We start from the raw sequence: 27715 nt of genomic DNA, 5'->3' as shown, positions 1-27715 counted from the left end.
TACTTTATTATAAAAGCAAAAGAGAGAGAAGCAATAGGAGATCATTGGACGATGGTTGAATGGAAGAATGACATGGTCAGATGGAAGTCTATGGAAAAATCACTTTGGCAGAGCTATGAAGAATAGACTGGGGGCAGCTAGGTGGCGAAGTGGATAGAGCACCAGCCCTGAATTGAGGAGGACCCAAATTCAAATCTGGTCTCAGATACTTAACACTTCCTAGCTGTGTGACCCTGGGCAAGTCACTTAACCCCAGCCTCAGGGGGGAAAAAAAAAGGATAGACTGAAGTGGAAAGAAAATTGGAGGCTGGTATCATAATCTAGGTGAGAGGTAATAAGGACCTGAATTCAGGAAAAGAGAAGGAGCTAAATGCAAGAGATGTCTGGGAGATAAAAACAGCAAGATCTGGCAATTAAGTGTATATGTGGCAAAAGGGGTACTGAGAAAATAAAAAATCATGGGTTCTGTAGCCTACAAGGGTGGTAACAACTTCAAATGAAATGGGAAAATGAGGAAGAGGACATGTTGGGGCTAAAGAATTCAGTTTGTACTAGTGAGCTTGATATGTTTAGGACAACTAACTTGAAATGTGAGATTGAGGTTTAAAGGAGAGGGTGGAGCTCGTTTATAACCTATATGTTTTCAATATATAGCCCACAATTAACCCTGTGCAGGCAGATGAGATTCTCAAGATAAGTCAAAAGGGAGAAGAGAGTCTAGCACAAAATTGGGGAAAATGGTCAGAGGGTACAGCAATGATGATCAACAGCAAAAAGGATGGAGAAAGAGTGGAAGAAAGGTAGAAGAACCAGCAGACCATGAAAAGCTCATGAGGGACAAGTATCCTGGAAGAGAATGCAGAGGAAACACCAGATGGAGAAGGGCTGAGAAGAGACCATCATTCTGGACAAGAACAATTTCATTGGTGTCATCATAGTGGAAACCAAACTGCAAATGGTTAGGGGAACTGAAGACTTTAGACAGCTTTTTCAAGGAGTTCTGCTAAGAAAGGAAGGAGAGATATAAGACCAGAGGACCTGAAGGAACAGTACAGTTTCTGGTGTTTATTTTAGGATGGAAGAGACTTGGACATGCTGAAAGGCAGTAGAGAAGGTACCAATATGTAGGGAGAGGTTGAATCCTGGTTTTAGGGTAGAATGAAGAAGTGCTGATGATACAATCTGCAAGAGAAACAGTAGGGGATGGACTAGAGGACAAGACTAGGGAAGAGAGGAGACAATAGGAGATGATGATGCTACAGGGTTTGGAGATGAAGACTGGGAGAACAAGGAATTTATGTCAAATTACTTCCATTTCCTTGGTAAAGCAAGAGGTTAGATCCTCGCCAGAAAGGGGGGAGAAGGGGTGCTTTTGTCAGGAGTGAGAAACAGAATCAAACAAAGAAGCTGCAGTGGGAGCCCAGTTAAGGAGGGATTTGTAGTTCAGAAGTTTTTCCATTGTGTCCAAGTCTTTGTGTCTCCCATTTTGGGATTTTCCTGGCAAAGATGCTGGAGTGATTTCGCCATTTCCTTCTCCAGATCATTTTATAGATGAAGACTGAATGAAGCAAAGAGTGCACTTGCCAAGGTCACATAGTTAATAAGTATCTGAAGCCATATTTGAATTCAGGAAGATGAATCTTCCCTGCTTCCAGGTTCACTCTATTCATATACCTTATGTATGTATGGGTTTTTTTTAATTGAAATTAAAATTAAATTAAATTTTTTAAAAATTTATTTAAAATAAAAAAATATAAATTTAAGCTATCCTTAAGATGGGAGAAATAACATAAATTTATAATGTACTCAGAATGGTGGTAAGGCTTCTTCTTGGTGAATTCAACAGATTGTAAGAAGGAGCAGAGGAGGTGAACAGTGGGAGTAAATCCACAGCTGAAAGTTGGCAAGAGATAAGCAACAAGATTTGAGAGCAGAGGACTTTATCTAGTTGTTCTATTTTCTGAATTATTTAATTCTAATGAAATAAATCTATGGAAAGATTGTATCATCATCCTGATAATAAGATCCACTAGGTTCCCAATTCAAAAGTAGCACAATAAAAAACACACAGAGACAAACACTCAATTGCAAACATCATTATGGTATTTAAGGAAGGACAACAACTAATCAAAGTATACATAGTAGCTTAATTAATGGTTGCTGAATAAATACATCATGAATGGACAGTAATTAAATGTAATATTAAAAGTACTAACTACATACTATGCCCTCCTGTTTTAAAGGCAATGTGGTATTATAGCAAGAGGAGTGGATTGCACACCAATTGACCTAGCTTTCCCTTCTAGATTTAGACCTATGTTTTTATGAGTTAATTCTGACATGATCTAGTCAACTTCTGGTCTACTACTTCTACTAGATTTCTACTTATGCAGCCCAATTTTGTGAGATAGTTTTCTTCATTTTTTTCCTCCTTTATTCCCACCTCCTTTAAAGAATTACCAAAACATATCAGAACCATTCCCAGGCCCTCTGTCTAATTAGGCTATCCGTAGTGAACCCTAATGGTAAGGAAATACATGTATCATCTTAACCATATGAAAACATAAATGGTTTTTCATTCAGTTATTTATGATTTTTTGCTTACATTTACCTTTATACGTTTGGATTTCAGAGTCTAGTTCTAGATCCTGTCTCAGGAATGCTTGGAATTCTTCTATTTCATTAAATTCACTAAAAAAAGAATTCATTAAATTCTATTTCATTTCAAAAATTTAAAATTATTTCATAAATTTTTCTATTTCATTTTCCCCCAGTAAGCGTGCACTCAGCTTTGCTCAGTAATTTGTTAGTGGTTGTAAGCTTATATCTTTTGCCTTCTGAAATATTGTTTCCTAAACTGTCATTTATAGTGGGAGCTACTAAAATTTGTATGATTTTGACTGTAGTTCTTTGGTACTTGGAATCTTTCTTTCTGGAGTCTTTTACTATTTTTTCTTTGATCAGGATATTCTAGGTTTTATATATAAGTATATATAATTTTGGGATTTCCTTCAGGAGGTAGTGAGTAATGGCTTCTTTTTCGACTTTGTCTTCTGGTGCTAAGAATCTTTTGTGATTTCTTGAAATATGATTTGTAGGTTCTCTATTTTGGTCATATTTTCCAAGCAGTTTGAGGATTCTTAAATTTTCTCTCCTCAATTCTTCCAGTTTCTCAGATCAATTGTTATTGCTACAATGTAAAATACATTTTCCTCTTTTTTTCTCCAATCTTTTGATTTTGTTGAAAATAAAGAAAAAGAAGCTCTTGGAGAGAGATTTCATCGAAAAAACTGCTTCAGAAAAAAAAAAATTTACAAAAGACAACTATCCCATTTTCATTCATGTAATACTGTTATAAAACAGACCAAAATTTTAAGATTGACTAAATGCAAACCACATTCTCTTAAAGCTACCAGTCAAGTCATGAGAGGATTAGATTCACATTATAAATGAAAGGTTTTTTGATTTTACTGTGGTTAGACTGACGCAACTTTCCAAGAAAATGGCTTCTGTCAAGGTGGTTAGACTCCACTTAATATGTGATTCTCTGGCAATGAAACAAATCCCAAAAGATTGGGAACAGTAAATTGTAATGTCTACTGGAAATAAGACATTTCTTCCTATAATCAATGACTTTAAATTTTATAGAAACAAAAGAAAAAAACAAAAACAAACCTCAAGGAGATTGCCTTTTAAAATACCAATTTCCCCCAAGCTCTGTAAGGATAACCATAAGGACAGTTTCCCTTCCACCTGTTCTCAATGTATTTAAATATTCTTTTGTCCCACAGGGTTCAATAAATAGTATATTCTAGAATAAAGCATAGTTTGACCTAGTGATTCTGTTCAATCAGAAGGATATAAAGCTATGTTGGGCAATTGAAACGGCCACATGATAGTCAAAGTTGAGTTCAGAAAACAGGTTTAACACGTCAATAGCATACATATCATTGAGTAAGCAAGAATAATTAGCAAAAAAAAGGGAAACTATATGACTTGGATGACTTCCCTCTAACAGATACAGCCCAGATAAGTTCTTCCACCGACTAAATCACTCAACTCCACCTTTCCAGTTATGTCAGCCTCTCCCAAAAGGACCTCTCTCACTTCAATTAAATTAAGAATACCTTGTATGTCCCTTCATCCAGGTGCATGTCTTGCCTCTTGGCTCTTGCCCCAGTGGATAGAGATTTAGGGGACCTGGGTTCTAGTGTGATTCCCTCTGGCAAATAACTTAACCCCTATAGTCAATTTCCTTGTCCATAAGATAAGGAGTTTGATGAGGAGGAACTCTATGTTCTTTTCCGGCTCAAATGATCCATGAACACTCTATATAAAGAAATTTTCACCCTAAATGAGTCCAGAGGGAAAGAAATATAAATATTTTAAAGGATTTTCATAAAGAATGAGAAACATCTCTCTGCAGCATTCCACCCACTTCACAATTAATCAAAATGGGACAAAAAATGGTGAAATGAGTAAAGTCAAGAAGCAATATTCTATGGGAATGTTAACTACTTCTGGGTCACACTGTAATTTTGTTCTTTTAAAATAATTTTGAGGCAGCTAGGTGGTGCAGTGGTTAGAGTACCAGCCCTGAACACAGGAAGACCTGAATTCAAATGTGGCTTCAGACATTTAATGCTTCCTAACTGTGTGAGCCTAGGCAAGCCACTTAACTCCAAGTGCCTTAGGAAAGAGAAAGTGAGAGAGAGAGAGAGAGAGAGAGAGAGAGAGAGAGAGAGAGAGAGAGAGAGAGAGAGAGAGAAGAAAAAGAAAAAAAAAATTTTGAACAAAAAACACACCATTCCATTTTCAATCACATGATACAGTTATAAAGCAGATCAAACTTTTAAGATAGACTAAATACAAAATATATTCCCTTAAAAATCCAAGTCAAGTCGTGCAGAAAAATTTTTTAGAAACCCTTCATTTTATATACACATTCAAAATATTTATACTCAGCAAGAAGAGAGAATAGAAATATCATATCTCTAAATTAAATGTGTAATTTCATGTTTTTCTTCAAAAAAGAATGTACCAAGAAAGATCAAACTTGCAATACAATGTAAAGGGTACTGGATTTGAAGTGAGGATATTTCAGATCAAATCTACCTCTACCATTTACAAACTACAAAGTTTTGGACAAGTAAACTGATTTGTGACTTGCTCTCAGTTTCATTATCTGTAAAATGGGGTTAATAATTCCAGACTTGCACTCACAGGATTGTGTGAAGACCAAAAGCAAAGTATGTAATTGCCTAATAAATCTTTAATTTCTACCATTATTATAGAATTTCAAGAATGGGAGGTATTTCAAAGATAGTCAATACCCTGATACTTGAATAGGATATCTCATTACGATATAATTGACAAATAAAAGTCATTGAGCATTTCCCTGAAGAATTCTAGAGAGGAGAAACTCAAGATCTCCTGAGGTAGCCCATTCCATTTCTCTATAGTTCTGCTGGGAAAATTTTCTTTTTACATGGGATAAATTATCTTCTTCCACTTTCATCTATCCAATTTCTCAAAGTTTTTCCTCTGGGAACAAGTAGAGTAAATCTAATCTCCCCTATATATGGTAGCCCTTCACAACTTTACTTGAAAACAGATATCATGTCACCATAAATTTTGTCTTTTCCTTCTCTAGGCTAAACACTCCCAATTCCTTCAACTGATATTCATGATATAACATGATTTCCAGTTCTCTCATATCCTTCAGACATACTGAACTTTTGTTTTTTGGGTTTTATTTTTAAACTGCCATGCTGCACTAATGACTTACATTATACTTAGGATCTACTAAACTCCCAGGTCTCTCTCACTTAAAATGATGAATAGTTCGCAATTCCTATTTTGAAGTTAATTTTTTTGGACATGAATATGCAACTTTACATTGATCTTATTAGATTTAGTCCATTATCCTGGCTTATTAAAATACATATTTCATATAGTTGGCACTGGTTCATTCTGCTTGGGTTTTTTGTTGTTATTTCTATTGTTTGCATTCAACCTCCTCCAGTAGACTATCCCTGCAATTATCCATTATCTATTTAATCATTTTTAATTTTGCCCTACCTACTGCTCATTTTTGGCTGCTTACGAGCCCACTCAGGTCCCTCTCATCTCATAAACATTCCTCACTTGATCCAACTATCCTCTCATGCTAACATCCTACATCTCTCCTTTTATAGGCAAAATCCAAGAAAAAGCTAGATTTTCATTTTTCCCCCCTTCATTCACTTCTCAAACCCCTACAATCTGGCTTCCCACTTCAACATTTAATTGATGTTGCACACTCCAAGGTTACCATTAATCTCCTAAATGAAAATCACCATGCCCCTAGCCAATCCTTAACCTTCTTGATTTCTCTGCAGTATTGGACTTTGTTGACTACCCAAGTCTTCCAAACACTCTGGGCATTCATGACTATCCTCTCTCAGGTTTCTTCCTATCTAAGCACTCCTTTTACTCTCCTTTATTGGAGCAATATGTTTATTTTGTCAACTGTGGGTGTATCCTAAGACTTTTTCCTGAGTTATAATCTCCTTAAGCATTCTCTCTTTTGGTGATTTCATCAGCTCACCTGGATTCATCTATTATCTCTACATGACTTACAAATCTAGATAGCAAGCTCGGATCTCTCTCTTAAACCTTGGTTTCATGTCACCAACTGCCTACTAAGTATTTCCAAATAAATCTGCCACAGACATCTCAAAGTGCCCAAAATTATCTTCCCCCAAAAATGTACACTTCTTCCAAACTCCCATATTTCTTTTGAGGACACAACCACAGTTTTAATCATCCCAAATTGGCCCATTATAATTATTGCTGACATCACACCATCCCACCTCCCTTCTCCCTCCAGAATTAACCCATAATGTTACTTGAATCCATTGATCCCTGTGTTTCCATTGACATAGCTAAGACCTTATTTCAGCCTCTCATTACTTCTTGCTGGCCAACTATACTATCTTCTTAATTCATCTTTCTAGTACCAGTGATATCCCTAAGCCAAAGTTCTCCCCATGTCATTCTCTGTTCCTTAAACTCTAATGGCTCCCTCGTAACTCTAGGATAAGATACAAACTGCCCTATTTAGCATTCAGAACCCTTCTTCATGGCCCTAGCCTATCTTTCAAGGCTTTTTATATATCACTCTTTTTTACACAACTCTCAAGTTGAGGAAAACTGGCTTGTCTGATATTATCACAAATATTACAACCTCCACCTCTGGGCTTTTGCCTACCCTCTTCCTCTTCTCTGTCTTCCATGCCTTATCATGTATCTAGAAGACTGCCTCTTGACCTTCAATCTTACAAACCCAGAGTTTTCTTCAAAGCTCAGCTTAGATGAAGCCTCCTACAGGAGGCCTTTCCTGGTGTTCCTACCTACTGGAGTGTTTCCCACAAGCACCACTTTTGTTATGTATTCTATATATTTGTATATGGGTACATGCTACTTCCCCTAGTTGAATGAAAACTTCTTGGCAAGGATTCTTTTATTTTTGTTTTAATATCCCCTGCTGTTCAGCATAGTTCTTGGTTCCTACTAGGAACTTTAAAAATTTATATTGGTTGTTTTACTGTCATAAGACTTTTTAGATATTCCACCCATATCCACTTCATGACACAGACAAACTGAATAAATATGTCATCTATGTCTTTAGCTTAGGCATTGATAAAAATGGTAAAGAACACAAAAGTCAAGCCCACCTCCTTGGGGACCCTCCAGATACCTTCTTCCAAGCTGACATAAAACCACTATCTGTTATTCTTTGGATTGAGTTATTTAACTAGTTTCAAATCCATCCAACTAGATCATAATTATCCACTTTGTCCACACAGCTATTATAAGGTATTATGTCACATATTTTGCTTAAGAATACTAGGGACACAATACTTCTTTAATCTGCCTTTCAAGCTATTTTGTTGGTGTGTTGGTTTACATTTGGTACAAAGACATTATTTCATCCATCCATTCACAAATATAAAGTCCCTCTACTGATGCTACTCAGTAAGTAGTGCAGAGCTGCCTGGTCATAGAGGGATGAAGTGATACACCTTAGGAATGGGCAAACCTCAAAGCCCTAAGCTCTCTTTTTTCCCCTTCTATTTTCTGTCCCTCTGTGTGACTTCATCAGTCTGCATAGATTCAAATATCATTGCTATGCAACTGACTCCCAAATCTATAGCATGTGTGCCTATGGTATAAGCTCATACAACTCAGGAAAAAGAAGCTGGATCTCAAAGAGAAGAGAGACACAGAGAGAGATTTCAGAAAGAAACAGAAGTTCCATCAGTCAGTTCTGATACACGGTAATATTTCTGATGAATGGCCTGGAAAAAGAAAAGAATGAAACTAATGAAAAAGGTAATCTGAAGTACTAATATTGTATTTCAATTATGCAAACTTCCATGAGCCTTAGGGCAAACCAGATACTAACTGCAAACAAACTTAAATGACTACAGTATATACTATTGAAAGTATTTAATGGCTAACGGCTAAAATATGGATTTCACATATGGATTTTTTACAAAGATTTATCATGATAACTGCAACTTGAAAATATGGACTTCCACAGTATGTGTACGTCTTCATTTAATCCTTTTCTTCTATTTCTCTGGATGCCTTTTTATACTATCTTTATCACAAACAATTTTATATCCCCAATTTTCTGGCCCCCTCAAAGCCAATATATCTCATCATCTCTAATCTCAAATTTATTATTATTTTACACTGTCAGTTTTCAATGTCCTCATTTTTTCCCCAAGAATTCATGACAGGATTGATTTAATGGGAAGATAGCAGAGCCTCATTAGTGAGCAATAATGGTTTGGAAACTTTTTTCAGATAACTAAATTCTATCAATTACTGACTGAATAAAAAAACCATCAAGAATATTGGAAAATGTACTTTTATCGCTGTGTTAGTCTAGCTCAGGATTTCAAGGTGCAGAGATAGCACTTCATGTTCAGTGGATCTAATTACTGGGATGACTGAATAGTATACAAACCTTATGGACATATTCACTAATACAACAAAGCTACAAAAGACACACAAAGCAACTTTACTGCCCACCTTCTGCATCTTTTTGTTTTTTCCTTGCCTGGAAAAAATGTAACCATTATCAGAAGCTAGGTATTATCCAGAGACAATAATGACATGTCTCTCTCTTTCCCCCAGCACTCCCCACACAGGGCCAAAGGACATTCAGAAATTATTCCCATCATCTCTAATACCTTGGTAAAGGTGTAGAAGTGGTTTCTGTATCATATTTGTGTCTAATGGTATTCTGGGGGAGAGGGAGAAAGGAAGTTACATGATAGCTTTATTATATATTTAAAAGGAATAGTAAGTTGTACATAATAAATCTGAAGTTGCATGTAAAATCATCTCTTTTTTTCTACTTTGCTATGCTATAGAAATGCTTGTTTTATTTCTAAGTTCAGAATAAAATAAAATTTTGTCTAAAAAAGAATATTAATCCAAGCTTTGGTATTCTGTGCTTTATCTAAGTTTTCTTTCTTTCTTTCTTTTTATTTTTTAGTGAGGCAATTGGAGTTAAATGACTTGCCAAAGCTAGTAAGTGTTAAGTGTTGGACTTGAACTCAGGTCCTCCTGACTTCAGGAACGGTGTTTGATCCACTATGCCATCTAGCTGCCCTAAACTTCATTTCTATAACTGTATTTTATTTTCGGTAAAGCAATGTCATAGAAAAAAATGCAGATTTGTAATCAGAGGATCAAGGCCTAAGTCTGTTCCTAACTATCTGTATGACCATTGAGTATGTTATTTAATTTCATTAGTCCTTAGTTTTCTCTTCAGCTCTTCCATATTCCGCATCCTAACTGTAGATAAATCTTAAGGCCCTAGCTAGCAGTCTTTTTTTTTTTTTTTTTAAATCACCTTTCCTGTATTTAGAAATCATCTTCATGTACTTGACTCCCAAGTGTATAAATTCATCTATATTATTTTTTCTGAACTCTGGTACTGCATCACCAACTGCCTATTTATTTGGAATACATTTGATATATTTGATACATAGACACATATTACCTTCCCCAAAAGAAAGCAAGTTTCCTTAAGGGCAACATCTGTTTTATTTTTGTCATTAGATGCTCAATGTCCAGCATACTACCTAGCACAGAATGGGAGCTTTATTGATTGACTGATGTATAAAACAAAGAGAAGGGACTAGTTTAGTTCTAAATTTCCTTCCAGAACTAAATCCTGTGATCCCCAAATGCCTATATTTTTCAACCTCTCTCTTACTGCTGATTTGGGAATATTAGACAGATAAGTGAGTCCCATTCAAGCTCCCAAACTATACTCAAGACAAAATGATCTTAAGTTCTATTTCAACAAATTCTGGGGAGGGAAGAAGGAAGGTCCTGCTTATTTTAATTGTAAGTGAAAGTGGTTTAATGTTGATTTCTATGGGGATAGGAAGTTTGAATTCATGATGCTATCTTGGCCAGCAACTATTGGGGAAAAGACCTTTTTGAGATATAGTTAATAGATACTACTAGCAGTGAGCTTAATTGGTGACCAATAATGATTCCAGAAGATGGATGATGAAAATTTTCTCTTCTATGTAGGAAGGGTGGAGGGGAAAAGGGAGAAGAGAGGTACTACGTTATAACAATATGGAATGTAGCATTATGCAGACAGGTGTGATCCATATCCCAGAGGGTTTTACTTCGCTATTTTACACTTATAACATTGTAATAATGCAAGAATGTATTAAATATATCAATATTTTTAAAATAAAATGTATTTATTTGAAAAAAAAATTTTCACCTTTGCTCTTGTTTTTTCCAAATTCATGAATCCTGGTCAAGCTAATATTTTTCTTTTTTAAAAAATGTATTAACATGTTTTGCTTTTACATTACCTTCATCCTAAAATATATCCTATTTCCTACCCATCAAGCCACTGGTTGTAACAAAGAAAAAAAAAAAAAAAAGAAATTCCACAAAATCAACACAATTATTTTATTTGAGAATATATGCAATGTTTCACATTTATGGACCCCTACCTCTGCAAAGGAGAAAAACGTTTTTATCCTTTTTTCAGGTGAAGTTTTGGGCATTATAATTACATTGATACCCAATTATGAATAAAAAAGCAAAATTTTCAAGAAAGACATGCAAATGTATTATCACAAGGTGATACAGCATTAGTAAAGATCCATTTGAATGATCTATACTACACACCTGGATACCTAGGGTGCATACACACACTCTGACTTGAAACACAAATAGTTTGGAAGACTTTGCTAATAACCGACTATCAAGAATATGGAGAATTTCATTTATTTTGTCTTTTGACAAACCATATTTTGTTTACTGTTTTACCACTTATTTAACTTTGCAGAACAAAATCTAACTTTGGAAGCTCTCTTCAGACCATCTCTCTCCCACAACTATTAGAAAATCACTCAAATCCGGGATAGACGAGGCTGTGGAAGTCAAGCTTCTGTAGGGACAACTTAGTTCTACAATCTGCTTACTCCTGATGTCCAGTGAAATGTAAAGCAAGGAGACATGTTCACTTAAGGTGTTTCCTATCATTGTGGAACCTCCCCAGAATTCAAACAATTGATAGTGATGGTTATCAAATATTTGTATTCTCAGATGACACTACCAATTAATTGTGAGGAAGTCTGGAACACTACTAAACCTCATCACTGAAAGCCACAGCAATTATTAATTAGACACAGGGAAGAACAGAATGGATGAAATGTACATCTTGGGGTGCGCTGCCAATGTGCAACTGTAGCATGCACTGCAGCTTGACAATCAGCTGAGTCCAGCATTGAGTAACACTCTGGGGTCCTACTGGCTCTTATCTAGGAAACTGAGCGCTGTTTTCAAGGATCTTAGACTCCAACAATACCTGGATATGCTATGTGCTTGTGATGGTTCATAGAACACCATGATCTCGGAAGAAACAAAACTGCAAACAATGGAAAAAATGCAAAGGCGGGTATAAGTATTCTCTATCCAGTTTATGAATAATGGTTCACCTCATGCAACAAGCAGCATCAAACACATTATCCAGGATACAATAGGTGAGAAAAAACGAAATGTCTAGTCCGGCAGGCAGTGACAATGAGAAAAGACAGAGAGGCAGCCAAGGGGGGCACATCGATTCCCTCAGGATATTAGGAGAACAAGGAGAAGGGCTCCAATGATCCTTAGCGGGAAGATTTATGGGGGAAAACTGACCAAAACTGCTGAGGAAGCACTAAAGTATGGCATACCTGAATTGACTAGCTGTTGCTCCATGATTCCACATCCCAGCACTTCAATCCATTCTCCTTGAAAGTTGATCTCCATCTCAAAAGACGGATGAGTGAAAGGGAAGTAGCAGTCCACCCATCTAATCTCCAGTCCTGCAACAAATATTTCAAATAAATAAATAGTGGGTGTTAAAAGCCTTTCCACTACCTCCTGTGGATCAAACTTGCCCTTCAGCTAATGACACCAATTACTGTATTCTGAGGAAAATAAATAGCAAACAACCTAATTTGCAATACTTTAGTGTGAGGCAATAAATCTTTAAACTTGTGGGAAAAATGACCATGTCTTTTCTAATACGAAAAACACTTTGTGCAATTCCAGCACCCTCTGAAACCAAATCAATCACTTGTCAAATTTCTGCACCACCTGGCAGAGGAGGAAAAATAAAGCAAGATCATGGGAAAGCAGGTAATTCTGTTATTTTCTGTAAGTGGAAATGACTAACAGCTCCTCAGAGATTGGAATTCAGGGGGAGAAGGCTTATTTCTTCAGTGTGTTATTTATCTTTCACTTTAAGTCATTCTCTATGACCCATTAAAGAAAATCTGATTTAGATCCAAATAACTTAAAAAAAAAAAATTCCCCACTAAATTTCCATGTTACTTCAAACATAGCTTAATGATTAATCCCAAAATTACATTTCTCTAATTTCTCTAAATTATCATCATATCCTATTTTTTTAACCTGACAGCAATACCATCTGTGAATGCCCATTTCACTGATGAGGCAGATACTGACTTAATTGACTTGCCCAAGGTAACACAGACACTAAGTGTCAAGAAACTGGAATTGCATTTAAGTCATCCCAAGCCCAGGACCATAGTTCTACTAATTGTACCTTCCAGCTATCTAAATCCTATTATAACAAAAGGGTCAATTTGAATTTCCCAACTTCAATCACTCACACCCTTCAATAAGGAGACACTAGTAGCCATAGTTGCCTGATGTCGTTCTCATAGTCAGGAAACAGGAGTAGGAACTGCTTGGTTATAGGGGTGGAAAGATTGGCTAATGAAAGGAGATCATGTCTAAAGTCTCTTCCAGGCATAAAAAAACACTCCCTGGCTGTAAAACTCCTGTAACCCTCTCTTGTGAGTCACAGCAGGTAACTGTCACAAACCTCTTTAACAGCTGTGCTCTCAGGGAAGACTAGATTTCCAGAAACAATCTTGGGCTATGAGAATGTACCTCACAAGCACTTTCCCAAGGCAGGAACCAATTTCAGTTAATTTCCTTTGGCCAGGATCTATAACAGTTCATTGAGCTCTGGGCACTTAGCTACTGTTTAATCATAATGATAATGAAAAATACATTAAAATACGAATAAAGGCCAAGCTCACTTTGCATATCTTCATTTACTAGATTGTTACACATAAATTAAACCCAGTTTCAACTTATGATTTGAATAACTTAACAAAGCCAAAGAACTTCAAAAAATAAGTTGGGGGTGGGGGGAGAGGAAGGAGGGTCACTAAAGAAGGTATCAAAGTGTCACACTAAATGAAGCCTGGACCTAAGGGGGTACTTGGTGATTAAAACCAGTGAGAAAATAATATTTATTACTCCCTTATTAAGAATACAGAGCTTTCCTGTGAGCTTTTATTAAAAAACAAAAGCCAGTAATGCCCATATATTGTATGATATACATTAAAGGGATTTTACTTTGTGGCACTCATAAACTACTTGAATTTTGCTTCAACAGAATTATATAGAAGAAGGAGGGAGGTGACTGAGGGATTGCTTGGGACACACAGAGATTTCTTCTCCCTGCTCCTTCTTTCCCCTTTCTTCTCCCAGCTCTTCCTCCCCCATCATTTGTCTTGTGCATAAATGATTTGATTGGATTTTTAAAAGATAATAAATTTTATTTCTGAGAAAAATCAATTTAAAAAGTTTAATATAAGATATTCCTATATAGTCTTTACCCCATGCTTGTAATTTGGTGGATGATAAAGGTCTTGTACAATGTATCTCTAACTTCTTATGGATTTCTCTTCTTACCTGCTTCAGATTCCTCTACCTACTGCAGTAGAAGAAAATTGTTCTAAATTTTGAAGTACTCACATGATATCAAGAAATAAACTTATATAAGAAGGGATAGAAAAATCTGTCTCAATTCAGGCAAACCTTCAATGTTCAGAAGTCCATGACAGTGATAAAAATGAAGAATGGAGAAAAGCAGAAACTGCTGATAGTGATAGCTCAGAAAATAAGATTGATTAGACAAAGATCCAGGTAGCAGAAATAATATTCAGTGAATTTTAGTGTTGTTTTTTTTTTCTCCCCTCCTCTTCTTTCATCAGCTCTTTTCCTGAAAGATAAGTGCTTTCTACATTTTCCTGACATGCAGGCCACAAAACAAATACCTTTGGTTTTTCTCTAATGCAATAGGTTGTGTTTTTTTTTTTTTTCTTTTTTCCTGTATTTAGATCTTTTTTTTCCCTCCAATTCTCATAAATTGTTAAAAATTAAAGAATATTAAATTCCTTAAACTTCAGTAATATGCTGATTCATTTATAGTGACAAGGTAAAATATTAGAAAGTATTTGAATTAGTACATTATTGACCTTTGGAGATTCGGTGTGCATCACAATATTTTCACCTATGTTGTTGTTGGTTTATTTTTTTTCTTTCTAGTGGTTTGTTTTTTTTTTTTTTCTTTTGATCTGATTTCTCTTGCATAGCATGACCCATATGGAATTATTTATAAGATTTGTGCATGTTTGACCAAATCAGATTGTTTGCTATCTTGGAGAGGGGGACAGGGAGAGAAGGAGAAAAATTTAAAACACAAGTTTTTGCAGAGTAGGTGTTGAAAACTATCTTTGCATATGTTTGAAAAAATAAAATACTATTTTTAAAAATTAGTACATTATTGTTTTGGAAACATATTAAGTCTTAGTTTCACATGTTAAATATGGCTATTTAAGAGCAACTTAGTCTCTATTTATGTGACAACCTCCACAAAGTCAAAAGATGAAACCTTTGAGTAGGCCTTCATCTCTTAACACGCTATGGAAATGGCTATTGATAGCACATAAAGATGACTGAAGATGTTTCCTTGTTGGAATATATATGGCCACTTCAAAATGCAATGAGAATGACCAACTGGAGCAAGGTTAATATGTAATTAGGTCATAAAAAGAGAGTGTGGAGACCAAAAAGAAATAAATGAATCAGTTAGTCACAAACATTTATAAAAGTATTTACTACATGATAGGGAATATGCTAAACACTGAGAATATAAAGTAAAAAAAAGCAAGATATTGATCAAGGAGCTCTAATTCTAATGGGGACGTCAGCATGTAAATAACTGTGCATAAGAGATATATACTGTGTAAACAGAAGTTGATTTCAGAAAGGAGCCATAAAAGGGGGTGGAAGGTCCGGGTGACAGATGGGAACTGTACTGGGACTGGGAAAGGTCTTAAAGGAGTCCAGGGAAGTTAAGAATCACAAGTGAGAAGCTATTGCATGGGGAACAACCAAGTGAAAGACCACAAAGTTAAGAGATGGAGCATCTTGTGCAAGAAGAAAGATGTCCCATGTAGGTGGACTGTCAAGAAAATGAAGGGGAGTAAAGGATAAGAAGACTTAAAAGATAAGGCTTTAAATGCCAAACAAATGATTTTATATTTGATTCTGGAAGCAACAGAGGGTCACTGGATCTTATTGAATAGAGGGTGACATTTCAGTCCTACATTTAAGGAAAAATACTTGGGCAGCTGAGTGGAAGATAGATTGTGGTAAGGAGAGACTTACGGCAGGGAAATCTGCCAGAAAGCTATATCAATAGTCCGGGTGTAAGGGTGAGCAGGGATGGAATGTCTGTGATGTGAGAGGAAAGATGAAGACTTATATGCTCTACCCCATGAAGGCAGAAATGACAAGATCCGGCAAGAGCTGGGATATACAAAGGTTAAAAAAGCAAAAAGAGAAGTAGCCACAGAGGTTATGGACCTGGCTCTGGATTCTAATGGTATGTCTTAGTAACTGGGAAATCTGAAAGGAGAAGTGTTAGGATTACTAAGTGAGAACTCAGGTTGTCTGGATGGTGACAAGGTGAGAATTCAGGTTTTCTGGACAATTACAAGGTGAGAACTCAGGTTTCCTTGATAGAGGGGGCAAGCTCATTGGCTGGGGTGGTTCTTCCCAGAAGCCCTTGCATTATCCCACGCCCATTCTCTGGGAGGATAAAAAGAGACAGCAATGGGCGCAGAGAGCAGATCGGCCTGGAGAAGGATAAGAGCTGGAGGAGATTCAGAGCCAGGATTCAAGAAGAAAGACTCTGAATTGCATCAGGCTTGACGGGGCTCTCTGCAGGAAGGGAAGTCACTTCTTTGGACAAGAGTTAACAGCAACTGCCTGGAGACAATGGTTCGTTACAGGAAGAAGAATCTGTTGGAGAGATTTGAGTAGACACAGCAGATCTCTTCCCAGAGAGCGATCCAGCAGCTTCTGGAGACGACAGCTCGCTACAATTGGCGCCCAACGTGGGGCAAGGACTTTTGCTTATTCTGACAAGAAGAGCTAGACCAGACCTTCGCATTTTGGCGCCCGAACAGGGACAGACACGGTCCTGATTCCAGTGGAAAAGCTTCCGATCTAGATCTCAGTCTCTCTGACCCAGAACCGTGAGTAACGAGGAAACTTTGTTAAAGATTAAGTGAGCGTGCTAATAGATAAATAAGGAACTTAACTTGTTAAGGGCTAAACCAGGAATCTCTTATAGCTGAAATGGGGCAGATGTTAGCTATATTCAATCCCTGGACCTCAGCCGACTCAACCTCAGCCCCAGACGCAACCTCAGCTCCATTCAGGAGTGGTACTATAGAGAGTATAATCAAGATAATTGAGGAGCAGAGTTTACTTGTAACCTGGGTACAGATTGCTAAACTCTTGGCTGCATTAAGACGCACATCCCCTTGGTTCTTAGAGGAAGAAAAGATAGATGTAGATAAATGGAAGCTAGTGGGATATGAAATGAAAGAATTTCAAGCAAAAAATGGGCCTCGTTCAATTTCTGCAGAAGTATTTTATATCTACAACATAGTTCAATTAGCCTTAAACTATCAAGCAAGTTGTAGGAGAAGGAAAAGTTCTAAAAATGAACAGAGGAGGAAGTGTGAGGAAAAAAGGAAAGATCAAGATCTTTCCCTAGAGCAAGAGGATTTAAATGAGGAATTATGGTATGATTCTCTTGAAGAAGCTTCAACCCTGCCTAGAGAACAGATTATTGACAGGCCCACATCAACCCCACCTTCAGAGATGGAGGAAGAAAGAGGGGAAGAGGCAGAAACACAAACAGAATTGCCTGTGAAGAAGCCTAAGCCTATGACAAGATTAGAAAAAGCATTGGTTAAAGCTAAGAGAGAAGGACAGGATATAAGTGATTTTATATATGCATATCCTGTGATTGAAAATATTGATTCTGTAGGTCATAAAATGAGAAGATATGCACCTTTAGATTTGAATAAAATTAAGGATTTGAAAAAAGGTTGTACCCTTTATGGGACTACATCAGCTTATGTCAAAATGTTACTAGATGGTTTGTCTTATGAAGTCCTAACCCCGAATGATTGGAAATCCATAGCAAGGATATGCCTGGAACCTGGAGAAAATTTATTATGGCTTGCGGAATTTCATGAATTATGTAAAATTCAAGTCAGATGCAATTTGGAAATAGGAGTTAACACACAATTCACTTTTGAGCACTTGGCTGGTGAAGGTCAGTATGGAGAGAATTCGGAACAGATTAATTATACCATGACAATATATGAACAAATTGCTAAGGCTGCAATAAAAGCTTGGGGTGTCCTTCCTGGACAGAAAGATCGTGGAGAGGCTTTCACTAAAATACAGCAAGGTCCCAATGAACCTTTTGCAGATTTTGTGGGACGTTTGCAAACTGCTGTCAAAAGAACTATTGGAGAAAATTCAGCTACAGAAATAATGACCAGACATCTGGCTAAGGAAAATGCCAATGAGATTTGTAAAAGAATTATATGGGGATTAGACAAAGATGCTCCTTTAGAGGAGATCATAAGACGCTGTGCTACAGTGGGAACAAATGCTTTTTACACCCGGACAATGATGAATGTGGAAAGACAGGGTCCCTCCTGGCAAGGGCCTTCTAGAGAAACTCGGCGATGTTTTCAATGTGGAAAAATTGGACATCTAAGAGCTCAGTGTAGGTATGGAGATACAGTGAGAAGACAGGGTGAAAAAAGACCTAAAACCCCATGTCCAAAATGCAACAGAGGACTCCATTGGGCATCAGAGTGTAGAATAATTCAGAGAAATGGGATGAGGGGCCCAGGTCCAGGGCCCCAGGCAAAAAAGACTTGGGGCATGATGGCAGCTGATGTTACACCTAAAGAGCCTTTAGAAGGCCAGGACTCTGATTTAATCAATCAGCAGAGAAGCAATCACATGGCAGAAAGGGATTACCTGATAAGTCAGTCAAAAGGCAATCAGATTGCAAAAATGGATTACACTTGGGGAGAATACAGGCCTTTTAAACCAACAGGGCTGTGCCCAGTGCAAACAATTCCAATGTAATTGCCAGATGATGAGAAGAGATTTAGAAAGTGGTAAATAGAAGGTAATTAGATAGGTTAACTGCCTGGGAGAGAGGGTTTCCTTGTATTTCTTCAGCAGGAGAAGGAATCAGATGGGTGCCAACGAGTCATATTCGCCTTGTCCACCAGAGAGAGACAGAAAAAGAGAAAGACCTCAAAATAAAGGAGAAGATCTAAGAAACATCTGACACTGAAAGAGCATGGATAATAAGAAGACTGTTAAAGAACTTTAAAAACCAGCAGGAATCATTGGACTTCCTCACACAAGATGAGACTAATGGACAATGGACTTATGGACATTTATAAATTTTCAATTTATGATTATTTGATTATGATTATGTTATATACTTCTAGCATGTGTTATGTTACTATGTTACTATGTACTTATGTAATTTATGTAATTATCTGTAATACTTCCCATATTGATGGATTTATGTTTCAAGGTCATTTATGTAATTATGTGTAATACCTTCCATATTGATGGATTTATGTTTCAAGGTCATGACTGTCCTATGTTCTAAATCAAAAGAAAGGGGGAGATGTTAGGATTACTAAGTGAGAACTCAGGTTGTCTGGATGGTGACAAGGTGAGAATTCAGGTTTTCTGGACAATTACAAGGTGAGAACTCAGGTTTCCTTGATAGAGGGGGCAAGCTCATTGGCTGGGGTGGTTCTTCCCAGAAGCCCTTGCATTATCCCACGCCCATTCTCTGGGAGGATAAAAAGAGACAGCAATGGGCGCAGAGAGCAGATCGGCCTGGAGAAGGATAAGAGCTGGAGGAGATTCAGAGCCAGGATTCAAGAAGAAAGACTCTGAATTGCATCAGGCTTGACGGGGCTCTCTGCAGGAAGGGAAGTCACTTCTTTGGACAAGAGTTAACAGCAACTGCCTGGAGACAATGGTTCGTTACAGGAAGAAGAATCTGTTGGAGAGATTTGAGTAGACACAGCAGATCTCTTCCCAGAGAGCGATCCAGCAGCTTCTGGAGACGACAGCTCGCTACAGAGAAGAGGTTTGAAGAGAAGATAATCAATCTAATTTTGGACATGCAGACTCTGAGATGACTGAGGGGCATCTGATTCAAGGTGTCTAAAAGGTAGTTGGTTGTAGACAGTGAGACTTGGGAGAAGTATACTTGAAAGAAGTATACTGGAAACAAGGTGTTAACTAACTCAGAGGAATTGATGAAACAGTGGCTATCTAGTTTATATATCCTTAGTACTTAGCATGGTGATGTAATAGTCTCTAGTTCACACATATTCATTATGCTTTAATGATGTAATTGTAGTAGGGTTTATAAGAACTGGGGACAGGAAGTCAGACAGAAGTCAGACTGACATACGGGCAGACTGGCAGAGGAGACTGTGTCAGACTGACAGACTGTGTAAGAGACAATGAAGACTTTGGACTTTACTCCTGACTAGTCTCCTAAGTGATTATTCTGCTGAGACCAAGGCTGGTCCCAAGGCTCTCCAGAAACCTAGCCCAGACATTACAATTGGTGATATTAGATTAGAGCTCAGAAGAAAGGCCAGGGCTGGATGTATAGATCTGGGAATTATCTTCAAAGGGATGATAATTGAACCTAAGAAAGATAATGAAATAATCAAAATATATAAAGGGAAAAAAGCCCAAAACAAAGCCTTGAGGGACATTTATAGTTGGGAGCTTAAATCTGAATGAAAATAGAAAAATCATATTCAAGTTTCTGAACTCAGCTTTCTGGTGAGAAGAATTTCACTACAGTTCCTCACAGGAAGAATAAACATGTACCAGTGGAGGTAGAAAAATAGGAACGGCCAGAGACTGGAAAAAGAAGGGCAGAACTATAAATTACCTTCAACTCCTACTGTGAATAATAGCTCATTGAGAAGGAGATTGGGTTGCCAACAACCCAAATTTTAAAATTCCAGTTAAGAAAAACTGGAGAACTTAATAGTTCCATGAAGAGAGGTGGAACTCATCAGAGGATAAGACAACATTTTCCTTCTTGGGAAGCCTCAAATTTTCTGGGGAAATGTGAAGCTCACAAGAGGAAGAGTTATTGGTTGTTTTCTCTTAGAATCACCACTTTAAGAAAGGGCCCGCAGGCCGGCCATGTTCATTCATGTCATTCTTGGCCTTCCTTCTCTGCCTTTAACCTTCTAATCTTGGAAGTTGCTTTTGTCACTGTATTTCAGCATTCTCCATTTGAAAAATCTCTCCAATCCAAGAGATCTTTTCCTTGATTGGCCACTTCCTTTCAACTCTTCCATGTGAGAGTAGGATTGTCAGGACAGCCATGTTTACTTCTTCATTCCTTCCAGAGCTCCACATCCAACTCTCCAGAGCCACCATATTTACTCTTCATTCTACCCTCCTTTTCAGTTTCCTTTTGTATGTTTTCTTCCTTCACTTGAATGTAAGTTCCTCCAGAGTAGGGACTGTCATTTTGCTGTCTGTATTCTGTATCCCTAATGCTTAGCACAGTGTCTGACACATAGTATTTAATCAATTCTTGATTTGATTTTTATCAGAGAGGAGGTCATCTCTCTGTAATCTTCTTGTGCTTACCTTTCAGGAAAATATCAACTATAGAGTAGTGCTATGTCTGGAGGACTATATAGTTCACTTGGAAAAAATAAGTGAAGTTACATTGACTCTTATCTTGACGTTCAGGTACCTGAAAGCCCTTTCTAACTTGAATGTTTTTAGATGAAGCAAGGATAATAAATGTGCATGTGTGCAAGAGTACATGTGTACGCTTTAGTGCTTTGTAAGGGTGCCGAGGGCCTCAACGTCCCTGAGTCTGGACAAAATGAACCTAATTTTGAGATTCTTAAGGAAATCCTGGTGGTAACATGTACAAAGTATGACTTCTGGAAAATTCTTAAGAACAAACCCAAATCCACCTGACTCTAGAGCTTTAGATATTGGGACATGGATTACACACATAATGCCTTCTGTCTTCCCAAATTAAAAATGACTAATTCTGCAAAGAGTAGTTTTTAAATTAAAATAACTTGTATTTCTCTCAAAGTGTTTTTCCCCCTGACATTTTGTACCCACCACACCTCCTTTGCCAATTCCATGGCCTACATTTTCTAGAAATTTTGCATCTTTAGTCTGAAAAAAACAGCTTCACATGATTTCTAGAAACTGGCTGGCTGATTTTGATGAATCAAAAGAAAAGCCAGAACAACATTTTTAGAAATTTGAACCCTGGACCTTAACCAAGAAGATTCTCAGAAAACAAATGAATAGTCCACTGTTGGGCTAAGACAAAGACTTGGAGAAAGACCAAAAGAATTCTTTCTAGCTGGTTAGGACCTGCAGAATCATGGGTACAAGACATGAAAAGTCAGGGTTACTTTGCCAACTCCACAAATCTACTGAGTAGTATTCTGGTGAAAAAAAAAATACAATGCATGTATATGAATTCATATTTTATTTACTTTGGGTGACTTATTGATTCATTTGAATGCTTTCCTTCTCCATCTTCATTAATTCCTTCTACTTAGACTACTTTATCAAAAGCGGTAGTCTTTAAAATTTGAAGAATTGGTAGTCAAAACCAAACCATATGTACTTTTATATACATGCACATGTATTTTACATATGCAAATATATATACATATTTTTGTCCTCAATAACACTGCCCTCCACTGGACCATTTAATAAATCAAAAAGATATTATATAATTATATTTAAGTTAATGAATACACTGTGGTATTCATTTGTCTATAGGTTTCTGCTACTGATATCACAAATATTGTGGGATCCTCCATCACTGAAGTTGCAGCATTTGCTGGAAAGCTTTTAAATGACTTTCTTAATCGAGTGGTATGTATCCTGCAGTGTTTCTGCATTAAACAGATAATCAGGGATTTCTTTTTAGATCAATGAGTACTTAGCACAGTGCCTGACACAGAGCAGATATTAATAAATGTTTGTTGATTGACAATAATTGATTAATGAATAATGATGATGATAGGAAGCATGGATACAGAACTGATCTCTCAGTAATGAAGCCCTGGATTCATATACCACCTCTGACACATATGGACTATATGACCCCAGGCAAGTTCACTAGGAGCCTAAGCAACTCTAAGACTGTACAGTGAGCAGAACAAATACCATTAGTACTTTAGTCATTAGTCAAGGATATTCCTCACTAAAAGCTCCCTATACTCATGAAATCACAGATTCTTTTTTTAATTAGAAAAACGGGGGTGGAGGGGTGTAAGAGTTTTTATGAGAGTTTCATGATAAACATGTGGCAGAGAATTGCTAAATAACCTTGTGGGAACAGCATCTGATGAATATTCAAGAAAAACATTCAAGCTACCCATTGGGACTGGCCTCTTGCAAAAGACATTAACTGTAACTTTTGCTGTTTCTCTCTGTTTTTCTTTCACTATTTCTGTCTCATTCTCTGTGTATTTCATTTCTCCTTTCCCTTTCCCTTCCTTCCTCATCTCCCTCTCTCTGTAGTTTGTCTGTCTCTATGTTTTTTTATTCTTTCTCATATCTATTCCTCTCTTTCATGTCTCTCTTCTTTCATGTCTGTCCTCTTTCACATCTGTCTGTTTCTTCTCTCATTCCCTCTCTGCCTGCCTCTTCTCTCTCACTCACTCAATCTCAGGCAGACCAGGATTAAAAGATTTCAAAAACTGGCATGAGACATGTCCAAAAATGAAGTAATCAATTATCATCTTTCCCCAAATATTTCTGTTAACAGCAAGGTCATCTCTGTCATCCAGGCTTGAGACAACAGAAGCATCTTTTTGACTTCCCTTGTCTCATTTCTCACATGAAATCATCTGGTCAATTCTGGTACCTGCACTTTATCCTCACATCCATAGCCGCCTCTCCATTCACAACTGCCACAATCAAGGTCTTAATATTTCTCTTTTGGAATATTTTAATTTAATTTAATTGCTCTATCCATCCTCTCCATCCACTTCTAGTGTCCATATAATCTTCCTTTGAATACCTTTGTTCCACTGTTCTAAAACTTTTAGCAGTTCCCTCCTACTAAATAATAGATAAATATTTTAAATTAGCAATTAATTGGCAATAATCTGCCTCTTATGTGTCTTTCCAACCATATTTGAAAATATTCACCTTCATAAGGCTTATGTTACCTCAAAGCATACTAGCCACCAGAATCTTTAACCAGCCCCTCCAGTCCTATCTTTGCTAACACAATCTCCTTACTGGAATATTCCTTCCACCTCTCTGCCTACTGAAGTCCCCTCCCTTCTTTCAAAGTCCTGAAATGGACAAAAGATTGGCCCCTCCTCAATCTTCGGTCAGGGAGGCCTCAGGCCTTTAGGAAAATGTTGCTTAAACTAAATTAAGGGAAGTGTTTTACAAAGTTCTTGCTCAACTATGTTCAAACAGAATGCTTGCCTAACAATGTCAGACATCCTGTAAGCTCCCTATTTTCCCCCTTGTAAGCGGAAAATCGAGTCACTGTAACCACAAGGCTGAACAAGGATGCTTATAAGCCTGACTCTACTTCTGTTCCGCACGGAACACTACGGAGAGGTTCATCCCGGCCGGTAATAAACGCTTCCTAAATTATGAACACCTTGGCTTCCTGAATTTTATTGCCTGGGCTATCTCAGCCTAACTCGGGTGTCAGCTTTCCCTGCTCAGAAAAATTCCCTTGGCATTCCTAAATTGATTTGATCTCTCACTCTTCAAACTTTTCATATCATTTTATCTTCTCAGCACTAAATGATAATTTCCTTATATTATTCAATGTGTATATAACCCCTACAGACTCCTTCCCATTAGACTTTTAGTTCCTTAAGGGCAAGGATTGGGTCTCATTTTGTTGACTCATTCTCAAGGAGTAGAATTTTAAGATGCATTTGAATAGAACTGTACATCAAGAAAGTTTTTCAACCATTTAATATTATTATTGTTGTTTTTATTATTGCTCTCTCATAACACTCCTGAGATAACAATGGGACTAAGAGATTTCCTTCAAACTGAAGTTGTTAGTTTTTGGTCTATCCTAATTTTCCTTTTCCCAACTGCATTATACAGAAATATCCACAAGTAACAGGAATAAGAGTATTCAAAAGAATGCTAAAAAGTAAGTGAGCTCAAAGATAATTTCTTCTAACCTTCTCATTCTTCAGATTAGGAAATTGAGTTTCAACAAAATTTAATGACTTATTAGCTCATCAAGCTCCCTAGAATTCAGATCTTCCCTCAAATATTACCATTAAAAGAGCTTTTACCTTGTTCTGCTAATGCATCTTCCATTTGTCCAAATTGAGTCTTTTTTGCTTAAAAATCATAGCGTTGTTCTTGGCCAGGATTTGTTTCTCTTTCTCCTTAAAGGTAAAGGAAGAAATCCACCTTATCTTCCAAAAAAAACAATATGGTAATAATGGAGAGGAAGATAAATTTACAAAAGTTCTGAATATCCAGGAGGGACTGAATATATTTTCACAATTCACTTCTTTTGAATTTTTTGTTCATTGTCAGATCAGGAATCAAAGAAAACAAACTGACAAGAGAAACAATTGGTCTGTTTTGGGGGGGATGGGGCTGGATGGTATCAATGGGCTTCCTCTACAGACTGGGGGTAGGGCAGCAGAGAGCCACTAACAGAACAGCAATGACTGTACTGAGTCTGCGCTCTGAGGCTCTGAGAACGCACCGAGTCAGTCCAGGTGGGGGTTGGGGGTGGCCGGGCTCTGAGAGATGCTGGCTTTCTGGGGTTTTAATCTTCACCTCCGGTGTTTACACCCTCTCTGCTGCTCCTGGCTTGCTGCCAAGACGGAGCATCCACACTGGGGCAAAAGCCCTTTCACAGAAACGGCAGAGATCACACCCCTCCCCCTCTGGTCTGAGCTGTGTGAGCTGCCTGTCTTGCTCTGGCTGCCTGCCCTCAGTCTGTGCCCAGTCTGATTGACCCTCCCCCGAGCAAACACAGACCTTTTCTGGCGACTCTCAAGGATGTCTTCTCTTGGTGATAATTTGTGGATTTCTTTCTGGGTCAAGCATTAAGTCAGAGGCTTGTCATGAAGTAAGTTCTGAGAGAAAACGAGGAGCTCAAGCAGCTGTCTGCCTCCACGCCGCCATCTTGGCCGGAAGTCCACAATTCACTTCTGAAGTAATGAGGGCTTATTCATTTTTTAAAAATTTTAATAGTTTTTGTTTACCAGATACATGCATGGGTAATTTTACAACATTGACAATTGCCAAACCTTTTGTTCTAATTTTTCCCCTCCTTCCCCCCCCCCCCAGATGGCAGGTTGATCAATACATGTTAAATTCGTTAAAGTATAAATCAAATACAATATATGTATACATGTCCAAATAGTTATTTTGTTGTACAAAAAGAATGGTCTTTGAAATAGTGTACAATTAGCATGTGAAGGAAATCCAAAATGCAGGCAGACAAAATTAGAGGAACTGGGAATTCTATGCAGTGGTTCATAGTCATTTCCCACAGTTCTTTCGCTGGGTGTAGCTGGTTCAGTTCATTACTGCTCTATTGGAACTGATTTGGTTCATCTCATTGTTGAAAATGGCCACGTCCATCAGAACTGATCATCATATAGTATTATTGTTGAAGTATACAACGATGATCTGGTCCTGCTGATTTCACTCAGCATCAATTGGCTTATTAATTTTACAGGGACTTATCTGTCCTTAGTGTTGTGCAAATCTGCCACTTTGAACAGAAGACCCTGTGGTGAGGGTCTCCTGTGAATATGAACAGCCTGGCACCCTAGAGCAGAATAATACATACTTAAAAGTAGGGTAAAGGTAGCACTCCTACAAGGCAGATGTTAAAGACAGTCTTTTCCTCCTTACAGAGGCCAATACAATTCTGTGCCAGAGCCTCCAAATCCCATGCTAGAAGATATTAGGGAGACTTCAACCCCAACTATTCCCTCTACTTATTTAAAGTAATAGGAAAAAGCAAAAACAAAAACAAACAAACAAAAAAACCCACAACTTTTTTTCTCCTACCAGTTTGACAATCATGAAATTGATCCCAGGGTTATTAGTCTTCTGCTTGTTAGGAAGGATTAGTTTGCTAAAGGGCTGTTACAAATTAGTGTCCTGGGAGTATGGATGCAGGAATCCTCTTGTTTAGGTCTTCAATCCTTGGCCAACATGACTATGCCATCCCATTGCTAGTCAGATAAAAGTCTCACTCAAAATAATTTAGTACATTCTTCAATTGACTGTGAAATGACACAAATGTGTCCTCAAGCCTAGCAATATGTCAGAGGTGACAAAAGGATTTAAGGTGGGAGGAGAATTGCTTGGCATTTTATCTAAGCTGCCAAAGTGAATTTCTTAGATCACATGAAAGATATTTCATGCTCAAAAAAGCAGCAAGGGTTATTATCCCTATATTATGGTGGGAATAATGGAGAAAATTGAAGCCAGAGAGATAAGAAGACTTACATAGGTCAGTAACTAGTATCAGAAATCAATTTTAAATGCAGACCGCTCTAATCTAGTAGTCTTTCCACTAGTCCATACTCCACAGGTTCACCTGGATGCTAACTGCACCAGAGATGTCAAGCTTTCTTGCTGGTTAAAGACATGTAGAGTTTAAAAAGGTTGAAGAAACATAATTTCTGGGTAATGTAATAATTTTGTTAATAATGCCAATATTTTAATAGAAAGATGGTCATTTGGCCATCTCTCCAAAAACAGTCATATTAGCAAGCTCACAATTCATAAGAATATCAAGAGTGTTTCTAAGAATGGCAATTAACTCTGATTGGCTAAAAATTACCAAGAAAATGAATATTACAATGAGAGGCTGACTCCCAACTTTGAATGTTATTTACTT

General features: G+C 37.4%; 1 protein-coding gene across 3 annotated transcripts in view; it reads right to left on the bottom strand.

The window, feature by feature from the left end:
* FARS2 (phenylalanyl-tRNA synthetase 2, mitochondrial) overlaps window positions 1-27715 on the bottom strand; it is a 642841-nt gene that overhangs the window by 426704 nt on the left and 188422 nt on the right. For all 3 annotated transcript variants that reach the window (XM_074270896.1, XM_074270886.1, XM_074270878.1), the window contains exon 4: window positions 12273-12404. In XM_074270896.1, the coding sequence (XP_074126997.1) occupies window positions 12273-12404 (132 nt within the window). The remainder of the gene's footprint in view (window positions 1-12272; window positions 12405-27715) is intronic.

This window comes from Sminthopsis crassicaudata, chromosome 1 (assembly GCF_048593235.1).
Source record: "Sminthopsis crassicaudata isolate SCR6 chromosome 1, ASM4859323v1, whole genome shotgun sequence".
Lineage (NCBI taxonomy): Eukaryota > Metazoa > Chordata > Mammalia > Dasyuromorphia > Dasyuridae > Sminthopsis > Sminthopsis crassicaudata.
Note: the sequence above shows the minus strand (reverse complement) of the source record. Positions and strands in the feature narration are given on the sequence as shown.